The sequence below is a fragment of the Caloenas nicobarica genome, chromosome 1 (genome assembly GCF_036013445.1).
Source record: "Caloenas nicobarica isolate bCalNic1 chromosome 1, bCalNic1.hap1, whole genome shotgun sequence".
NCBI lineage: Eukaryota > Metazoa > Chordata > Aves > Columbiformes > Columbidae > Caloenas > Caloenas nicobarica.
Window position 1 is genome coordinate 139388019 of NC_088245.1, and position 21209 is coordinate 139409227.

A 21209-nucleotide genomic window follows, 5' to 3' on the forward strand; every position below is an offset into this window, starting at 1 on the left:
GCACCAGGACACAACTGGTGTCAAGAGTGAAAAAAATAACCAAATTTTAGGTGGATTTGTCAACAAGTAGCTTTGTCGTAACTTACTGCTGTTGGTATTGAAGATGGTGGTAGCATCAACTCCAACAGAAGTAGATTGTGTTGGTCTTGAAGGACAGACTGCTGAGAAAGTATTGGTGAGGTTGGATAGGTATCAGAGGAGCACTCAAGTTGAAAGCTTTAAGGACAGTGCCCAGATGGGAGGTTCTGGAGACCTGGAGACAAGGCATTGTCTGTTTTGAGAATGCTTGACCACAGAATGACCTTCCTTAAATGAAGGCAAGCTGCAGACAAATACGATCTTTTTTGAGACATGCTGCAAAATTCCTCTTTGGCCAGGGCCCTTTGCTGCTGTAATTGGAGAAAATGAATTAGTAATAAACAGTGGAAGAAAGCATTGTGGCAGGAAAAGGTTGACTGAACCTGAGAGGTGCAGAGCAGAGAGCAGAAAGAGCCTCAGCTCATTCCTAAATATGATCACATCCTTAACATGATGGCTATCAGGGAAGTGCTGTAGACCAGCACTACTCGGGCTCTTCAGACTGAAGCCAAATGTGTTATTTCAGAACAGCTGAGAAGCCATGGCAGATATGTTGTAGTGTACTGGCAGGCAAAGCAGAGAGAGAGCAGGACAAACATCCTAGAAACCCTGAGGATTCCCCTTGGTACAAACAGTTCAGGTGGGCGGAGGAGTGATGTAAGGCAACACTTACCAGCCAGTGCAGGCTGAAAGTGGTTCCTGTGACGGGGCAGAGAAATATGGCCTATCGTTGGAAGTTGACTCCTAGCCTATCTTTTACCCCATCCCTCCTGTGAACCGCCCTATGACACTGTGACAGCTGGCAGACACATTTTGTGGGTACTCCCCTGGTGGGCTCTGCACAGGCTCTCCTATAACCTTGCAGGGAACAACATGGGTCAGGATGGCCAGCAGTGCTGTCTGCCCCCACTCTGCAGTGCAGCCAGCGCTGAGCAAGGAACAGTAGCCAGGGAGGTCCCAGGCCACCTGAGAGCAGCCCTAGGTGTGTCTAGGGAGATGACAGGAGGGGCCTGGGGAAGGACGTGCCTGTGTCCCCCGGGCTTGGGCTTGAGAGAAACCATTTCCACTTGGAAGACAGCAGAGAACTAGAACCGCTGTGAGGGGCTCTGACACCCCTGCAGTCTGTCAGCTCTGGAGGCAGCAGTAACTTGTATATTTCGAGCCTTCCTCCATACGAAGTGGGCAATGTCTGAAGGGGTGGATATCCATCCTAATATCCAAGGAGAACTCTGAGTTCCCAGCGTGGTTTCCTGTCCTCCTGGCAGCATCGGCAGCTGCTGGTTTGGAACAAACAGTCTGGGTGTCCCTGTACGAGCCAGGGCAGCTGGAGGTGGATTTGTTTTCTGTTGATTTCATGGCAGTGTTGCTGCTTCAGGCCACCGCCTTGGTGTGAAGAACAACAACATCCTAGAGGAGACACCCAGTGAACTGCTGACTGCTCCACAGCTACCCAATCTGCATGCCCAGCGTGAGAAGTGGTCAGACCACCCTGACGGCATCAACAAAGCCATCATGTTTGCTGACATTTCAAGAGAACAGAGAAGGGAACAAAAGCTGGGGACAAAAGTCTTTGATCCAGTTTAGAGCTGCAGTTGGAAGATATGGGCCTGAATAGTAAATGCCAGATCCAAGCACCTTTTTTTCTGGAGAGGGATTTTAAAGCTTGGTCCCAGTCTCAAAGGTGAGGCTTGAATTTGCTCTCCACGGGAAGAAAGTTATGCTGAAAACCAAGTGCCCTGTGAAATGAAAATGAACTGTAAAGAAAGGAACCAATGGAGAGTTGAGGAGATGGAAGAAGTCAGAAGACAGGAAAGGCAAGAAGTTTGGCATAACTGATTTGTGAACAGACAGGACATCTTTTCCAGTGAATTCAGGCCTTCTCTCCCATCCCCCAGCAACCTCTCTTCCCTGAAATGATCAGAAATAATGCAGTTTCTCCCCAGATGGCCTCTGGGTAGCTTCTTGCCATTATTGTGGTATTTAGTTATGAGAGAACCATTCAAGAGGAAAAAAAAGACAATAATTAGAAGTGATGCCACAAAGCATGGATCCAATTCCAGACATTCCCAGGCACAGGAGTACCGAAGTCCATTATTTTAGTACCAGGCTGACTTTTGTGACAACCAACCCAAAAGGTTGCTCCAAGAGTCTGATCAGTGCTCTCTGACGTAAATTTCCTCCTGAGGTTTTACTCTGTGTGTCCAGATTTTGGTTAGAAGTTTGGGTAGGGAGGGTCTTTCTGCTTTGGTAGATGCCTGGGAAGAATTGAGTCTCTCCCAGAAAAACACATCTGTGTGAGATTTTCAACTTGGGTCAGTGATTCTGATAAGCCAGTTGCAATCTCTGCCTGCCTTAACAACTTCCGAACTTTTGAAGGTTAGTTTCTATTTACCAGGAGTTCAGATACAAGAAAACTGTGTAGTTTAGTTACAGAACGGGAATCAAAGCTGTGGGCTCTAACCTTAGCTCTTCCACTAACTCATTGCATGACCTCGGGCTGTCAACTCATTTCTGTTTCTCATTTTTTGCACCTTTGGGATGAGAACGATACTTATTCCCTGTTAATTCACGACTCCTTGCCAAGGGGTTAGATTTTTGCTGATGGCAGCAAAGCACATTCTGTGAGACTGAGCTGGGGTTTCATCCTCATAAGGGGGGACGTGAGATACAAGCAAGATTTCAAGTGAGGGTTTTTTGTATCATGAGGGTTGAAAAGCAACCCTAGAACACTTGCCTCATTTTTCTCTCATTCATTGACAAGAAACACAACATCCTGGGCTTCAGCTTGCAAGGAATGGTGCTGCTGTCCTCAGAAGTGTATAGAGAGCAGCAAACACTAGCCAGTCATTGATGATATCACTTGATATCCATCAGAGCGGGTTCCTGTTTTGCACTGTGCTCTATCTTTCCCTACTGCAAGGCTTCCTTTCATCTGGAATCAGAATAAAAAAGTAGAAACTTCCCCTAAATAAAAATTCTCCGAAAGGTTATATTATATTCAAAATAACGATATGGAAGTGAACATATTTCACCCTCTAGACACAATATATTTGATTGCTTATTTGGCTGAAATATCCATCTGAATCCCTGCATTCCAGTGAAATGTTTTGATTCTGTGAAATGCACACTTTCCCACTGGAAAATGATTTGGCTGGAAGATTTTCAAGTAGCCTTTCTTCCCGCATGCTTTAGTATCCACTTTAGACTCCAGCTGCTGGTTGCAGTTCTCCCTTGTTGTAGTGAGTGCTAGAATTATATGCCCTTCTTTATAATTAATGCAGCAATACTCTTCCAGGGGGTCTCACTGTGGCTTAAAAGGCATCACCTGATGACAAAATAGGAAGGCTGGCAAAGTTGTTTTGTCTTTGTCACAGTGGCCTGTGCAGGACCATTCCCTTCAGAGTAATCCCCTGTCTAATTTTAAACATCCAGGCAGTGTGGCTTCCATCCCCTCCCTTGAGAAGGCAATTCTACAACATGATGCTATGTCTCACTCTTAGGAGGTTTTTTCCTACCATTCAACTTAAACTTCCCCTCATCATTTCATTCAGTCAGTCCTCGTTACAATCCCTTGATCATCCAGAACAAGCCCTTTCCCTTGGTGGTATTTGCAGCCCGTGCAGACCACTATTGTGCGCGTTGGTTTCTCTCCTGGTAATGTGGGCCAGCTGTGCTTATTTACTACCCCCGCTTTGTTCTTCCTTGCAAGTCTATCCCTGTAGATCATTAGAGTTTCTGCTCCTTTTCTCTTCCTTCTCCCCACATGCAGCATGGTATCCTGTTTTCCTTGTAACTGTAGCCATGCTGCAGGGCTAAAAGATTCAAGGATTTTTCCATTAATAATCCCCACACCCTTTTCCTGGTCAAGATGTTGCTTAAGAGGGATTGAGGTAATTCATTCACGAACAGCAAGCCATACTAAAAGAGAGTGAGAGCATGATGGGGAAATGTGAGCTCCGTGGAGCCTGTCTCTCTTGCATATCCCGTCAAAAAGTGCGGCGTTGCTCTGAGAGCAGCTTTAGAAATGGGGTCACATCCTGCAAAGCGCTCACAGGTTTTAGATGGCGCTACCGGCTGCTAGGCACCTTCCAGAAAAGCTGCTGGCACCGTGTAGGCTGGAGTTCCCTAAAAAAAGCAGGGAAATCTGCTTTCCTGGTCCCCCATCCCACTCCTGTGTGCCAGCAGTGGTGCAGCCCCAGCTGAGTTTAGCCACGCGGGGCGCGTCTTCTATGGTCAGGAATGCTTGCCTAAATGTCAGCGCTGTGAATTTCAGCGGCCCTGGCCAAGTTCTGCCATGTGAACATGGGTGGGATTTTTTCCTTTGCATCTTAACACCCTCACCAGCCATCAAGATTTTGCAATTGCACCTTGAGTAAGAATTTCTGCTTGTGGGGAAAAACTAAGCCCCAGTTCACTGTCATGCAAGTCTGCTGGCTCTGCCAGGCTTGGGGCCATATCTGCTGCTGGCTATGGTTGCATAAAGCTGGAGTAATTTTGTCGGCCTCTGTGGCAATGTTCACCCCGAATTTGGAAGTGTAACCCTTTGCTTAGTTCCTACAGTGACTCAGGAAGGTGGCCAGGAAATAAATAGGAAAAGAAGGAGAAAATCACATTGTAACAGCATTGAAATACATGTGAAACTCATCCCCAGAGGACCATTAGGAGCAGTAGTTGAGACTCAAATGGACAAGTCCTGTTCTGGTTATTGCTAGGTGACCTAATAACCTGTTTGGTTATTGCTAGAGGCCCCTTCGTAAAGCCCTTCCCCACTCCACCCATTTTGGCTGTAGGCATGCTATAAAAGATGCTGGGGGACTCTATTTCCTCAGCCATTCCCTGAGCAGGGGAAAGCTCTGCTTGCAGGGAGCAAGTCCTAACACAAGGCAGCTCCTCAGCCAGCACAGGAGGACACGGGGGGCATGTGGCTGAAGCGCTATGGAGGGCAGGCAACGTTGCTGCCATGGCTGGCTGTGCTCACGCTCTTTCCTGTTGTGTGTCCCCACTGCAATGGAGACCATAATTGCATGTTCGCGGGCTGTTCCTTACGCTGTACAGCACACCGATAACCTCCTGGTGGGAGCTGGGACAAGCTCATCAGCTTCTCTAATGGGACAAAAGCAAACCTCAAATGCCATGGGCTGTGGGGAGGTCCAGAATGGCATCTGGTTGGGTTTCCCCTGCTCTGCTGGGGCAGTGGCTCAGGCAATGGCAGTCTGCAGAGCTGAAGGGCTTCAGCTTGGTGTAAGCCATGTTCTGAAATTGTCATCCAGTTTCTGCACTGTTGCAGAAACAGTGCTGGCAGCAGTAGAGATTCCTCCGTTTGAAGGAATAAAAACGAAGGCAATGGTCTAGTGTAAAGGTCTTGGCATCTCCCACAGCTTATGACAACGCCACTGGAGCATGTGGGCCGTGGCTGTAGCTTTTCTTTTGTGAGCTTACATTCCTTAGCAGTGGGAAATCAGCAGCTGTAATTAGTCTCTGATGTTCTCTGCTAATAAGTGTTTTCTCTGGTACTTGCAAATACCATAATCCCTGAGACACAACTCGATTGTTTTGACCTCTTATCTCTTCTCTCATTGAGAGAGGCCCCAGATGTTCTTCAATACTACCAAGAAAAAGCTCATCCGTGCCTGCTCCTCCCCATTATATCCCTGTCTCCGCTACCTTTTTTTTTTTTTTATTCCCTCTGGCTGCTGTGTAGGAAAATGGCTCCTGCTAGTCCTCATGGAAAAGGACACGGATTCCGGCAGGAAGCCCATTTGCTTTGGGAGGAAAAGGGGCCTGACATCAACAGGAAGCGCTGTGCGGTGGAGCTGCTCCTGCCTCTGAGCGAGGGGGGCCTTGAAAACAATGTCGGCTGGAGGTTTAGGACCGGCCAGCAGGAAACACAGGCATGCTGGTGTTTGCAGTGCAGAGGAAATGATAAGGGCTACCTGGCCTGACTTGGAGCACAGATAGCATGGTGAAAAAAAAAAAAAAGGATGGGAAAAAAAAAGAGGTTGTTTTTCTTCACACTGGTTTGGAGCCTGTCCTTTGCTAAATGGAAAACAAAATAAAGAGTAAAATATGGAATGTATCAGGAATCTGTTGGGGGGCTTGGAAACTGAGGAGCACAGTTGCGAAGTGATGAGATTTACTACTTTAGTAACAGCTGGATATTGCTTTTTTTTTCCATTGTTAGCACTGAGAATGACCCTCAGCTTGATAACCACTAGCATACATATTTATTGAGAGATGAAGGGAGGGGGAGGCTTGTGTCCCATGTGGAACTGGGGGGGATTTTCTGTGTGGGAAAAAGTCATGGGGACAACTGCTCCTGCTTGGGTCAAAAGAGCCTTGGGACTACCAAGAAGAGCAGCGTATAGATAGATATCTCTCCTGACTTGTGCCTACTAGGTGAGAGCATAGGGTGTAGAAGCCTTTTTGAGGAAGAAGAAGATGGCATTATGCTGTTATATTTTATTCAGCTCTGTTTCTTTTCCCCTTTTATTGGGGTCTGTAAAAGCCATATCATGCCTCCTTTCTTTACTGACCTGACAGCACAAATTGCTGTTTCTGGTACCCTTGCCCCTCTGCCGGGCAGCTGCAGAGGTACAGTCCTTGCAGGTCAGCCCTGGAGAAACCAGGCTGTACACTTTGGGCTCATCTCAATAGTTATATGCCGACATTGTGGGGTGGAGGTAGACACAAAAAGCGTGGCAGGAAATATTTTCTTCTAAACAATCCCAGCCTCCAGAAGGCCGGAGGGCGGTGTGACACCATCTGCAAATGATGTTCTGCCTCCTCTGCTGTCCTTGATGATTCTCACAGGCTTTGCAGAAGGAGGAAGCTGCCCACTTGCAACATATGGGAAGTGCTGATCTGCCACAAGGCTGGCAGATGGAGCAGTGCTCTGTTCCCTGCTGTTTTTGAAAGAAGCCCTGAAGGTGCAGTGCCACATCCAGATGTTGAAGCCAGGCTGCTTAGCAGCTCCTTTTAGAGCTCTTTACCCTCTCTGGTGTACAGAAAGAAACATATGATCCCTATGATTAAGGCTGTAAGGTACGCTTTAGAGGACTGCAGCTCCTGGAGATTAAAAGTTGTAGCCAAGTGACCCATATCCCATGGGCTAAGCTACTGAGTGAAAACAATTCATTGAGACTGGTTCTGGACTTGCTGATGTAGAAATCCATACATGCTTGAGGAATCCATCCCCAAAACAACACCTTTCCTTAGCTGAGAGCAAGAACTTCAACCAGAAAGGTCTTCAGCACAGTAGCAACATGCAGAGCAATGCACGACCAATATGCACTTTGCCTAAGACAGGAGAGCATGGAAAATGTCTTTGACAACAGCCCCCTCTACTCTGCCCCGGTGAGGCTGCATCTGCAGTACTGTGTCCAGTTCTGGGCTCCCCAGTTTAAGAAGGACAAGGAATTACTGGAGGGAGTCCAGTGGCGGGCTATGAAGATGATCAGGGGTCTAGAGCACCTTTCTTATGAGGAGAGACTGAGTGAGTTGGGTCTGTTCAGCCTGGAGAAGAGAAGGCTGAGAGGGGATCTCATCAGTGCTTATAAATATCTCAAGAGTGAGTGTCAAGAGGATGGGACCAGACTCCTTTCAGTGGTGCCCAATAACAGAGTGAGGGGCAACAGGCACAGACTGAAGCACAGGAGGTTCCATCTAAACATGAAACTTCTTTACTTTGAGGGTGCCAGAGCCCTGGAACAGGCTGCCCAGAGAGGTTGTGGAGTCTCCTTCTCTGGAGACATTCAAGACCCATCTGGACCCATTCCTGTGCAATCTACTCTAGGTGAACCTGCTTTAGCAGGTGGATTGGATTAGTTGATCTCCAGAGGTCCCTTCTAACCTCAACCATTCTGTGATTCTGTATTCTCCAGCTGGCTGAGCAAGCGCACCAGCATGTAGTCATGTGTCCCCCAGACCTATTACATCAGCCTAGCAAGACTTTTGCAGTTTTTGACTGTTGTAAATACCACCTTTAGGCATCAGGCTTTGATTGACACCTTCTTAAAAAAAAAGATGTTTGTCTAAGAAGAATTTCCTTTTAATGCACTGGAAACCTCTCTCAGACCCATATATACATACATGAATATAAAAATACATGTATATAAAAATACATGCATATATGTATATGTATGCACATACATATATATGTTGATACATAGAAATACATTTATTTATGTATAGAGGTATATGTGTCTGACCAGGTGCTGCTTATGTCAGAATTTTCTCCATGCTGCTTGGACACAGAAAGTGAGTCCATGGGCTGTGGCAATCGTATGCCCTGGACATTACTTAGGATGGGTAGAACAGCACCTCGTTTCACCAGACAAATATCAGCAATCCAAGTCACCCGTAGCTTAATCCTCTTCAAATAAAGACTGACTTGTTTTCAGCCTCCTCTGAGCAGGGCTGGGAGGAACATTTCTAGGTGACCTTCCACTGCCAACAGCAGTCTTAATTCTCCACTCTGTGTTGAACCTCACACCACCATTTTATCCTCCTGTAAAGCTGGTGAAAATGCTTCTATCATTCCTACACCTCATTTGCTAGTATTTGCATGCCATGGTAAGAGGTAAGAGAGAGTAGAACAAACAGATTTTTTTTTCTTGTGGAAAATATTGCTGAATTCAATGGGATTTTTTTGTATGACTGCAGTTCTTTGGGCCAGGCCCAGACAGCCTTGCAGTGAAAACAGTCTAAATATATGCTCAGCAACTGAGCAAAGATGGAATGGATTTTGTGCTGCTTGGCTTCAAACTATAATGACTGATTATTGCTAGTGCCTTTGCATGTTTGTTTTCAATCAGATTGACATCATAAAGCCTTATTTACTTTTTCTCAAAAGTCTGTTTTCATTTGCCTTTTGCTTCTCATTTGCAGGCTTTATGGGTTTGTATTTAGGCTCCTCATCTGTCTGTCTGTGATACATAATGATTCTCAGCAATTTTCTCCACTGTTTGCCTGAAGTTGTTGACTATCCATGAAACAGCCCGTTTGGAATAACCTCTGGGAATTGCTGTATCCACTCTTCACTGGGAGAGCCCTAGAGGCAAGATCAGTGAGAAGCCTGAGTGAAAGAACATTGCTGCATAATCTAGTGTCAGTCTGCATCAGTCCATCAGTCTGACAGAGGGCAGAATGAAAATATACAAATACGTGCCGGGAGATTCAGCAATGGAGTTTTTCATCCATACGACAGCTTGGTCTGGACTAGCTTCTCAGCTGCTTTGTACCTTGCTCCCAAGCATTAACCTGGGCTCTCAATGGGGTGACTTGCCCCTGCTGCCCCCCTTTCACACACCTGAGCTCATTGGCACTGCCATTCTGCATTAGCTGGCATAGTCGGATGTGTGTATTAAAGCTGGGGAATGGCTGTCATAAATGCTGGTAAATGACTTGCTATGTAGTGAGTGTGGAAGGAGACTCATGAGTGCTGACAGACCTTCAGTCTACCCTTGCACATTCAAAAGGACAACAATAATTTCCTGGGAAAAAAACAGAAGGAACTGCAGAAAAGCTCATCTTGCTGCAGCATTAGAGTTCATGAGACAATGGTCCGTCTCCTTGCTTCACTTTATCTCTTCACTAGCAGGATAACAACAGCATCATTTTCCAGAAGCCTCCTGAGAGTATCTATTTGGCAATTAGTTGCTTTGTCACCAGCATGCCATCGCTATGAAAGTGGACTAAGGATCTGTAAGTGAGAGAGCATGACAGAACAGCACAGAAGCTACAGACAAATTCTGTATCCTATAGAGATTGCTACAGATTTCAGTGTATGGAGGTGGTGTTTGTGAAAGGCACAACACAAAGGACTTCAAAACTGTTCAACCAGTAGCTGGTATTTTTCAGGTCCACATCAAAATCTAAACAATCAGAATTTCTAACAGCCCCAAGGACTTATAAAGAAAAACCCAGAATTCCTATTTTCTGGCACACAAAAGTCCAAATCAAAAAGGAATAAGGCACAAACTAACACTAACAGCCAGGTAGGGAGTATGAGTTGATCCCCTTGAATTACCCTTCTCCAGATTCTGGGATCCTAAGAATCACATGTCAAGAGAGATGTTAGTTTCTACACTCTTTTTACAGTCAAGAAATGGGTATAATATCTTACAAGTCACTTCTAGAGTAATTTTGGGACTGTAAGAAACTGAGCAAGTCTGCATCAGCTAGCAGGCTCAGGTAAAAGATGGAGACTGTGCATTGTTTGTTTTCTAACTTGTTTCTGAAGCCCTTGTAAGTGAAAACATATAGGTCAAAATCTGCTGAGAGAAGGAAACAACTTATGAATGAAGTCCACATATTTTCCTTGCTTTGTTGCCAGCAACTAAGTAGGTTAGCATGGCTTACATTGGTGTCCATGCTCAACAGGGGAGCGGAGAAAGGAAGGAGAACGTCACACATTGTGACACCCGCAGTCCATAAGCTTCTTTACTGATCTGGATGAAGGACAGCTGGCAGTCAAGACACTTTGAATGGAGCCTACCTCACCAGCTGTCCATCCCCATGCTCAACACTTACCTGCACTCTTCCTTTGCAGGTTGGTTCTCATGGCTTCCTTGAGCTGCAGCGTCATCATTGCCCCACTCACTCCTGCGCTCCATCAGCGCTGACACAGCCTTTGGGTTTGGTAATGCTTTTAGTATGTGTTCTCAAAAACAAGGTTAATGGCAGAATTCCTGTCTCACAGCCTGCTTATCCTCGTAGTATCTAGGTATTTACTAAGATGGAGGTCAATTTGTTATATGCAGCTTCAAAACTATTCTGATCTTTTCTATATTTATACCCAAGTCCCTTTTCTGAGACAGCATAAATTCTCCCATTACTCCTACCTCCAGAATTAATTACCCCGATTATTTGTGCTGTGATGAACAAAATGCTGTACAACACCCACCCTCATCTGCTGAGGGTATGCACAGGCCATTGACGTGCCCTGCAGAACCTAAGATGCTGTTTTTAGAGGTGGCTTTACCACAGAGTCATAAAAGTTAGGAGTGGAGATATCCTGTTCAGTTATCTGGCCTGGGTTTGATGTTTTTTTTTGTCCGGAAACTCACAGCAGGATGTTTTCCTAACAAAACTATTCTAGTATTTAGTACAACCTCTTTTCAAAAGTGCCTGCATGACAGAATTTGCCAGCTATGTTAAGGTACTAGTCACGTTTCAGGGGGGCATGGTGACCGCTGGGATTGTTGAGAGTCAGCATTCAATCCTGCTTGTGCAGTGCCTTCTCTTTGTCTTTCTTTGATGTGTGTTGTTGATGACCTGGCCAGGTCTGCCACAGGCTCTTTCACTTCTGCCTGGAGCATCACAATTATCATATCTGCTTTGGAAAATCAGATGTTCCTACACATCTTATTTAGATATACGAGATGTAAACTGGGTATAATATCAATGAGAAAAAACCCCCTTGATACTGGTGCCATTGACTTCATTCAAACTCAGACGGGGCCTGCAGGCTGTGCTGAAGTGCATTTGCTTGAAATCAGCATGCCAAACAGTGCTCAGTGTCTTGACTTCCCACTCAGGCCATGGAGGGTGATGGCTCGCATCATCTGTTAGATTTAAGATCTGTTTTTCCCAAATCTTTGCCCACCCAAATCACAACTGCATTCAGGATGGTGCGTTTATCGCAGGGAACAGCACAGTTGTGCTAACCTCTGCGACACTGCAGAGACATTTCCTGCAGAAGTAGAGGGGAAAAAAAATGAAGCGTGTGACTTATATGATGATTCAGTTGTGCTGTCCATGCAGAGAGGATCACCTCGGCGCCAGCTATTCATCTTTTTTTAACTGTGTTTATGGCAGCTAAGGGGGAAGAGGCGAGGAGGATTCTAATAAGGTGATTTGTTTTTAAGCTCATTTGGTGTTGTTTAGCTATCTCACGCTGTTCAAACACAGGTGCGTGTGTGCATGGGGGCGTTGTGGTAGCTCAGCTCTAACAACCAAACTAAACACTGGAATCTGATGGTGAGACAGTTTATTTTTTCTTCTTCTGTAAAGTTAAATTAGTGCTGGTGAAAAGTATGCATAGACATCCTGGAGACTGGAGCCCTCTGTTTGTCCTTGCAGCAGTTTCAACCAGGCAGGGAAAACCTTCTCCATCCCCACCTCTTCCAAGTTCATCTCAGAGCAGGAGAGATCCTTTCCAGTGATTTCAGATCCTGTGGTCCCTTCCATCACTGGCTGCTGCTGAAAAGGAGACCGTGAATGCAAAGGAGATGATACCGGGGGGCAAGACAGGATTCATCCTCATCTACTATGGGTCAGGGTTATATGTTGGGAGACAAACTGGAATTGTGACTGCTGTGCTGGACCAGGGCTCGCATGAGCTTCAGGGAGGAGAGAACAGTTTGATCTCCTCTGGAATTTGTTTCTCAGCCAGCCTTAAGCCTAGTAAAAATCAGAAATGATCAGCAAAAAAAAAAAAAAAAAAATCTGGTGAATCAGCATTAAAACTTGTGATTTAAAGTAGGAAGCATCAGGAAATGCAGAAAAATGTCACACCAAAAATACTGACTCTCAAGTATGTTGCTATTTATGCAATGCTGCTCCTTTCCTCTGATTAGGAGGCCAAGTTAATATATTAGTATGTTCTAGAATGTGTACTGTTTTGTTATTTTTGTACAAAATAACAACTCTTGCTTAGTATGGACTGAAACATTTATTTTCTAGGAGAAAATATTTCCTAATTTAGTCATTTAAATTGAAACAAGAGACTATTTTGACCTTTATTGTCATGCTATTGACATAGCATGAAAGGAAGCATGCACTGCTATTGAGGGCAATGGAAGACAATTAAAAAAATACTAATATGCAACAAAACCAAAGTGGTGAAATAGAAATGGCTACAACTTTTTTTTATGGTGCAGGATTCATTTCTAGGGGAAATTAAAAAAAAACCAAAAAAACCAACAATAAAACCACACCGAACTATTTCTTACAAGTCAAACATCAAAAAGTTGGTGTTTCAGGTGAAATGAAAAGTCTGCATTTATCGTCCCATTACTTGAACTAAAATTAAAATAAAATTAGAGAGGACGTGAAACCTCCTCCATGTGGCATAAACCAGCCACTAAGGAGGACCCGAGTAGCTCTGCCACTAATTTTTATCCTTGCAAGGAGGCCTCTGAGAGAATAACAGTAGGATAAAGATAAAAATGAAGCCTGCTGCTACTCAGTCCAGTTCAGTACAGTGTACTGTGAACACATGACCCAATCCGGGTTAGCTAAATTTAAGCACAGTCTTACTGGACATTATTCACCATGACTGGTTAGGGTGGCTGACTTAGCAACCTCCTCCCTAGAGTCCTCCTGGAGCCCATGGAGACTAAGAGCTTCTTCTAGAAGGTGGCACTGAAGGCCACAGGGCATTGCTTGCATCTCCTGCTGGGCCAGGGTCTTTCTCACTCATTGCTGGCTTTGGTGGGAAGCCAGGAAGACATCCTCCCACCAGTTGTTAGATGGGGTGACTCTCTCTCTTCCTAGTGTCCCCTCCTTCTCGGGCTGTTTGGTGATTTAGTTAGGCACATGCTTAAATGTCTCCCTAGCTTCGGTCCAAAATGCTCAGCCTTGTGCCAGATGAAGTTTTTGTCAGGCAGGCAAAGAGTGAGCACCTTGCTCGCTGGATGGGGAGGTTTGGTGGGTGGTAGCACCATCGCTGGGAAGGGACAGAAGAAGAGAGAGACCCCTCCCATCACAGCAAGGGTGGGAGATGAGATGCTCTGCACCCATCGCTGGCTTCCGCCAGAGGGATTGGAAGGGGAGGGAGGTGTGATACCTGAGCTGCCAGGAGTAGCACACACGTGTAAGGGAGGTGGCACGAGCTACGGTCATGGAAAAGACCCTGGTGAAGGTGAATGTCTGCGTACACCGAGCTCAGAGGTGATACCCAGTGAGAGTGGAACAAGTTACTGTGACTGCCCTTCTGGTTTACTTTTGTCTAGGGGAAGAGAAGTATTGTTTTTTATATGCAGTGTGTTTATAACTCAATTTCCCTTCTGACTGATGCCCTTGCTCCATGCTCTCTTCTCCTCCTCCATCTGGTTTCTATTGTAGTTTTAAATGAGGACAGTTTGGCTGTCTGGCAGAACAAGCAGGGTCTGTGTGACACCAGCTGCCTCTTCCAACTTCTAAGCCTCCAGCATAGTTTTAATTATAGAAGTGTCAGGATTGGACACCCCTCGCCCGCCTTTTTTGCCTGCACGCATACACACAGCCCCTTCTACAAATCCCAATCCACGTCCCATCTTCCTCCAAGAGAGATCCAGTTCTGTGATATACGTGTGCCCTGTAACACCGGTAGAGTCCTGTTGTAAAGCACAGGCTAGGGTCTGTACCTCCTCGCATTCAGGGTTGATCAGAGCCTTTATTTTGGCTCATCAGGAGCCACATCTGAAATAAACAAACCACCTCAGAAACGCCTGGAAGTGGGAGGGAGCTACTCCCGGCCTCTCTAACCTCACGTCTCCCAAGTGCCTGAAAGACTCAGCTTTATAGGAAATCAGAGCTGCTTAGGAATTTCAGAGCTGCAGGTTCCACTCAAAGAAAACATTTATTGTGCTCCAGCTTCATAAAAGTGCTGTGTTTAGGGGCTTGATTTGCAGAAAGCTGATGTCCCTTCATCTCCAGGGATCTGAGGTCAAAGTCTGTAATTTTTGCTTGCAAGTGAAATATGTCCTATATGGGATTTTTTTTTTTGACATCACAAAACCACCAGACATGTGGGCATAACTGACTGTTTCTCTTCATAAGAGCCAAAGATGTGGTATGGAAGGAAAAGATGTACATGATGAGTGAAGGACACTGTCAGAGATATGTGAGAAGCCCAGGGCTGGAAAATCAGGGAAGACTGCAGGGCTGGAGCAAGAGATGCTGCAGAGCTTGGTTCACATTGTCTGTCTGCAGTCTGTAGGTTGCTCCTACTGTGGAGTCTTCACCCGCTCTTGAAAATGGGTTGAATTTTATACGTTTGCTACAGCTTACTGCCCTGAGGCCCCTCTTTTTGCTTACCAGTCCTCAACAGATGGATCTACCTTTCTCTGGTTTATGTATAAGAGGTTTACTTTCCTGCCTGAGGCCTTTTGACCTAATTTATCCCAAGGAAACTTAAAACTCAGCAAAAAAAAAAGTGTGATTTAATGGGTTTTACTTTCAAGAGGTCAAATTAGCCACAGCAAGCATCAGTATATGCATTTTTAGTTGGTGAGCCTATTCTTAACACCAAGGTTTTAAAAAGTATCTAATAAAGAGCGCTGTGGGCATGGACCCTGTTTTTGTGGCAGTTAGGCACCATCATGTGAGGTTTGTCTATAAGAGAGACTGTTTGATTTTTAAACAAACCTTGTCATGTGTCTGTCCTGATCAAATAGGTTTTCTGTTTGATTAATTCTTCTTTTTCCAGGTCGCATGGAGAGGTCGTAAAAATCATCCCAAGGGCTTTGAGTGTGACACAGCATGACTAACGTATCTGCATTATGAGTCCCTGCTCAAAAAACCCCATAAAGTCAGATTTTCCCTGTTGTTTTGGAGAGTCTCCTTTATCTGAGGAGAATTAGTTTGTTTGGATAATTCAGGCTTCCAAGTAATCACTGGCACTTTGTATATTCCCGCATTTGAGTTGGCCAGAAGAGAAAAGAAGGGACGCACAAGAAGGACCTCTTTACCTCCCTTGATAATAGCTGGGAAGCAAAACGTTAGCACTTCTCTGACCAACTGGGCTCACTAATAGTGTGTCACTGAGGAGGGTACCAGCTTGGAAGCCCTCCTCACCACAGCCTGTGCCCTGGGCCGCTTTATAGGGGCAAGTCCACCACCCATGATCTGGCTCTGGCCTCAGTGACACCCATGAGAAATACAATAAGGTACCAGCTGGTTTTTGTTCAGGCTGTCCTTGGAGTGCTGTCTTTGGATGCTGCCTGATGAAGAACATGTTAATATATCATTGCGGTCCTGAACTTCAGGCAGAAGAACCCAGGGAAGGTCCAGCCAGAGGCATTATCTGTGTGGTGTTGCAAAGATGTAGTAATTCCTATGCCTGGTTTTCCAGTTGAATGTATGGCTTAGTCTGTTTTCTTTCATACAGCTTTTTGAATGCACATTGCAGCAGAATCAGCATTACAGCAGGGAACTTTAACTTCTGCATTTACTGACTTTTGTGCATATGGCTGTGTGAAGCATTGCGTTAAATACACGGTAGTTTCTAGCACCTAATAAGGAAGGACTCTCTTACTGTTATTGTTATAGCTAGGGTTGTTATAGTTCTGGGCACAGGGAGTCTTAGTCTGGCCAAGAGGATGAGGGTTTCCTATATCTATATAATGGGGAAAAAATAAATATATACTTTGGGTCCAGGTCTGGATGTAAATGTTGTGCCTCAGGCTCCTCTCAGCTTTAAGGCTGGTTGAGCCTTTGGCTGGTTATGTTGATGGAGTCCTTTTGATGCCAATGTCAGATTTTGTCAGTGTGCAGATCTAGTCAATATATGAACTTCAAATCCTCTTTGTGGGAATTTATGAGCACTAAACTGTGGGTATGTAGGCTTATATGGAAGTGTGAACGCTCCTCTGATTTTTATCCAAGCCAATTAGGCCTTTTGACATGATTCAGTGGGGCTAGAACTCTATCCTGGGGAGGGGGGAGGTTCCCAGTACATCATGCTATACCTCATGCTTTCCATTAGAATGAAATGGATTTTTTTTTTTCTGAAAAGAAAAGAGAAAGGGAGAGAAAAAACTCCACCTTTCTTCCCACAATGTTTCTGTGACTTCAGGATCAGTCATTGTCATATGTCAATGAGCATGGCATGGTACAGCCACAGCATATCCGCACTTTGCAAGTTGGCTACAGCCACATTATGGGGTTTATTTTTGATTTGCCCTGTATTTCTCTCATTGCTGTACCCTTGCCTGCATCTGCAGAGAGCCTCTGCTGTTGTTTCATGAAACTGGCTCCTCTGTGGTGATTTGTGGAAGTTCTTGGTGTATATTCATTGGGCATCTTGCCTTGCTTTCCTCTCCTAGTCCCCTACGTGCTGAAGAGCTGTGCAGAGTTCATTGAGACTCATGGCATTGTGGATGGGATCTACCGTCTCTCAGGAGTGACATCCAACATACAAAAACTGAGGTAAGGGCAATCTGTCTGAGTGCCAGAGGGATTTGGTCACATTTCTTGCTACCTTTTTGCTGTTATGTTTCGTTGTTAGTCCCTCAGGCATAGAGTGGGGCCAACAGAGCTCTACGCTGGTGCAGAAGATAAACTGTCTCTGAAGCTGGTAACAGGGAAATACAACATTTCAAGGGTTAGTCCACGACAAAGAAAAAAATAATCTCCCTCTGCATTTATTAATGGCAAAGGCCTGGAGGGTCTCAGCACAGATGCTGAGTTATCTCACTTCAAGACAAAGTAATCTCTTTATATCAGTTTGGGGTCCAATCATGGGACTATGTTAGGAAAACCAGGGACTAGTTGAAACCTGGAGGCCTGTTCCCAGAAGACAGTCTGAGCCAGGCTGCAGAGACATCTCTGCTTTCCAGTTTGTCTTTTCTTCTACATGGAAAAAAAAAAAAAAAAAAAGGAAAAAGAGTGGAGTACTGGGTTGTCACAGCTCTTATTCGCCTATATTGTTATCTTTCCATATTGTTCCAGACAAGAGTTTGTTTCTGACCAATGCCCGGATCTGACGAGGGAAGTTTACCTCCAGGACATCCACTGTGTGGGGTCGCTCTGCAAGCTGTACTTCAGGGAGCTGCCCAACCCTCTCCTCACTTATGAGCTCTACAAGAAATTCACGGTGAGACGCTTTGCTTTGCTCGTTCCTCTCCAGCACTGTGGATGTGCTGCAGGATCCTCCATGACAGCTGTTTGGGATTCGGTCCAATATGCTGGCTTCTGGTGCATCCCTCTGTATAAACACTTCTCAGTGCTCTTCCCTTCTCATCTTGCACTGGCTCTCCCTGTCCTTGTTTCTTTCCCCCATTTAACTTTTTTTCGCAGTTTGTCTGCTGTTTCCTCCCCTTCATCTTGCTCATTTTTTCAACACATTGCTTCCTTGCTGTTACTCTTTCTCCCCACTGTGTACCTCCTCCCAGAATTACTAATTCTCTTTCTTTTCCTCATTACTGTCCATCACTGAGAGCCTTCTGGATCACCTGGGGCTTGTGATCATAATCACAAGGCTGCAGTTTCCTCCTCCCTGTCTCTCCAGCAGTCCCTGACACCTGCACAAACTGATTGCTCAGCCCATGTGTAAAGCACCAACTTTTCTGCATCTATAGCATTTTTCATACAGTTTGTAAGAGTGCAAATGATGACACAGGTTATGCCAGCTATGGCATATCAGATCCATCATCCTCATGCCATCAATAAAAATGGCAGAGGTAGGTGGCAGCTGGCCAAGCAGAAATCTCTAACTTTGTTTAAAGAGATTATAATTCAAAGAGTAGTTGCTTGATTCTGCAAAACAACCATAGATTATACATGGATACAGCTGGAGCCTAGGAGCAGACTGTGGGAGACCAGAAAAATAAGACCACAAAGCCTAAATTTTTAAGAGAGTTGGCTAATTTCGATGACAGATACTATTTTATTAAAAGGCGGCACAGCAAGCTACACTTGCTGTTGAGGTTGCCTGCATCTTACAGCTCTAAATCCACTTCCAGTTGTTTATGACACCAACAAATTTAAATTCAGTCATTCAGGCTGAAATCTTATGTGCCAGAGATGTGAATTTTCAGCTAAAAGAATTCATCAGCTTCTTAAACCAACTGGGATGGGGAGACGGGAAACATTTTCTCAGTGCTAGAAACATCCGTCCTTTGTTAAGAATTTCTGTCATCCTACTCTTTCCCATTTGCTGGGAGGTGGAGGGGACAGACATCGCCAAAAATGCCAGATGTTGCAGAGAAGTTTTGCAAAATCATGTCTGAATGAAACGGGAAGCGACAAGCAACCTTAGCTGCAGGTATTGCCGTCTGCATTGCCTTTATTCTGAATCGAGCACTTCCAAGTTGTGTTGCTATGGCACAGGAGGCACTGAGGGAGACCCACGGGGTGCACACAAGAAGAAAAGTCCCTGTTGCCTGCTGAGGGAGGAGACAGGCACATCTGTGCAGGAGGGCTTGCTGTAGGGCAAAGCCAGATGGGACCAGCCAAGCAGCAACCTGGTAGAGGAAGTCTGGTAGCTGGGAGGGGCTACAGCTGAGCCGGGGAGCATTGGCTTGCTGTGCTGAATGACACAACATGCAACAGTGTTAGATGACTTGCTGTTGTGATGCCAAATTTTAAGTAAGATTGGTGTGTGTTTCCAGGTGATGTATAGTCAAAACTTCAGTCAAAATTCTGAGCAGATTTGAAAAACTGGCCTGTATCTGCAGGATATGGGGATCCTGAGGATATAGGATAAGATCTCTAAAATAGAGACAGTCAGGATGAATAGGATCTTGAAAATACAGGGTGTTATTCAACCATTCACAGTAACTGATGAGTCTCATTCTTGTTGAAGATATTTGGCTGGTGTCTTTTTGGCTATCACCACTGATTTATGAAAGAAAAATGCTCTGAAGGAAACATGAAGATTAAGATGGAAACTCTTTTTAGGAAACAATGTTTGCTGAAAAGTGCACTTTTGGAATGATGACTTGCAGATTTTCGGTAGATATATTCAATAAATAGTTTTATTCAAAAACAAAAGGGAAAACATTTCTGTAGCTGTCTAAATGTTTCTTTTACAAATACTTCCTAAAGGAAACGTTTCAACATTAAATCAACATATCTAACTCTTAAATAAAATGCCTTTCGGAAAAGGGTTAAACGGCTCCAAATTCAAATGATAATTTCTTTCACTTATGGTCCAGTATGATGCTTTGGTCAGCCTTCAACAATTGTTTTTTAAAATCTTGTGCCAGCTCCCCAAAATGTTATCACTTTGGATTGACCTAAAAAGGATTTGTTTTAATCTCCGGCTTTTTAGTTTGTCCTCAGCCACAAAATCTATTATTCACCTAAGTCTACTCAGTAGGGATATATAATGGGTAACCCAGCTGACAGGAAGCACAGTCAGATACCAAGAGGAAAGAAAGAAAAAAGACCAGTTCCCCAAGGAGCAGAAAACCCATTAGGAGCGTGTGTATGCGTGGGGCGTCGGAACAGGGAATGGTGGCAGCTGTGCCTCAGCAGAAGAGCGCTGGTAGGAGTAAAGGATGCATGCTAATCCCAGCCTGACTCAGTCGGAGCTGTCTCTGAGATGGGATAGGCTCCACTTTGAGTCACCAGAGTGATTCAGACATTTGCGGCTAAGGAAAGTCAAATTCTTAATGACTAGGGAGGGGTTGGCCTTTTGGTCATCATTATGTCAAGTTCACAGATGTAACATCCCAGTCATGACCTCACTGGCTATCAGCTTTTGACAAATGATGCCCTCTCACGCTCTCCACCTTGCCATTTTGTATTCTAATGACAGATGCTTGTTTCACAGGACAGATAAATTGACACTGCTTGGCTTGTTCTAGACTGGGCACAGAGGGACCGAACACGCCCTCAGAGCACATGAGCTGTAGGAGGCCAAGCCTACCTTCTCTGGACTCTGTTCCACTTGTTAACTGGTGCTTATGGATTGTTCACTCACAGAATCACCAGTGGAGTAAAAAAATCCTAAATGACATAAATTCATAACAAGATTAACAGACATGTAATAAATTGAGTTATTAGTTCTTCCTTGATTTCTGTATTCTGCTGCTGTAATCCTAGGTTTTGGAGGGGCCCTTAGATTTCAAAAGCACAACATGTATGGGTCAGAAGTGTGGCTCAGAGGTCTGAATGGGTCATGACCTCAGAAAAGCTGATATTCACTTGCTGTCTAAGCATTGGGTCTTTGAGAACTAGAAGTTAAATATGGGAATGAAAATCAGCACTGGGGGAGAAAATACCTTGTACAATCTAGTTGAAATCCAATGTTTTAGATGCACCAGTTAAAGTTTATGTTTCTCTCCATCTCCATCCTTGGACAAGGTCATTCAACCGGAAACTTCATGTAAAGATCACAAGAGTTCTTATACTTAGGATTCTGGGCTGATGGTAGTAGGCTTAAATTTGGGCAAAACAAGTGCATCCACATCTCATGTACA

At 44.9% G+C, this 21209-nt stretch overlaps 1 protein-coding gene across 1 annotated transcript in view; it reads left to right on the plus strand.

The window, feature by feature from the left end:
- ARHGAP31 (Rho GTPase activating protein 31) overlaps positions 1–21209 on the plus strand; it is a 64906-nt gene that overhangs the window by 19484 nt on the left and 24213 nt on the right. The window contains exons 2-3 of the mRNA XM_065638359.1: positions 17109–17211; positions 17734–17878. Of these exons, the coding sequence (XP_065494431.1) occupies positions 17109–17211; positions 17734–17878 (248 nt within the window). The remainder of the gene's footprint in view (positions 1–17108; positions 17212–17733; positions 17879–21209) is intronic.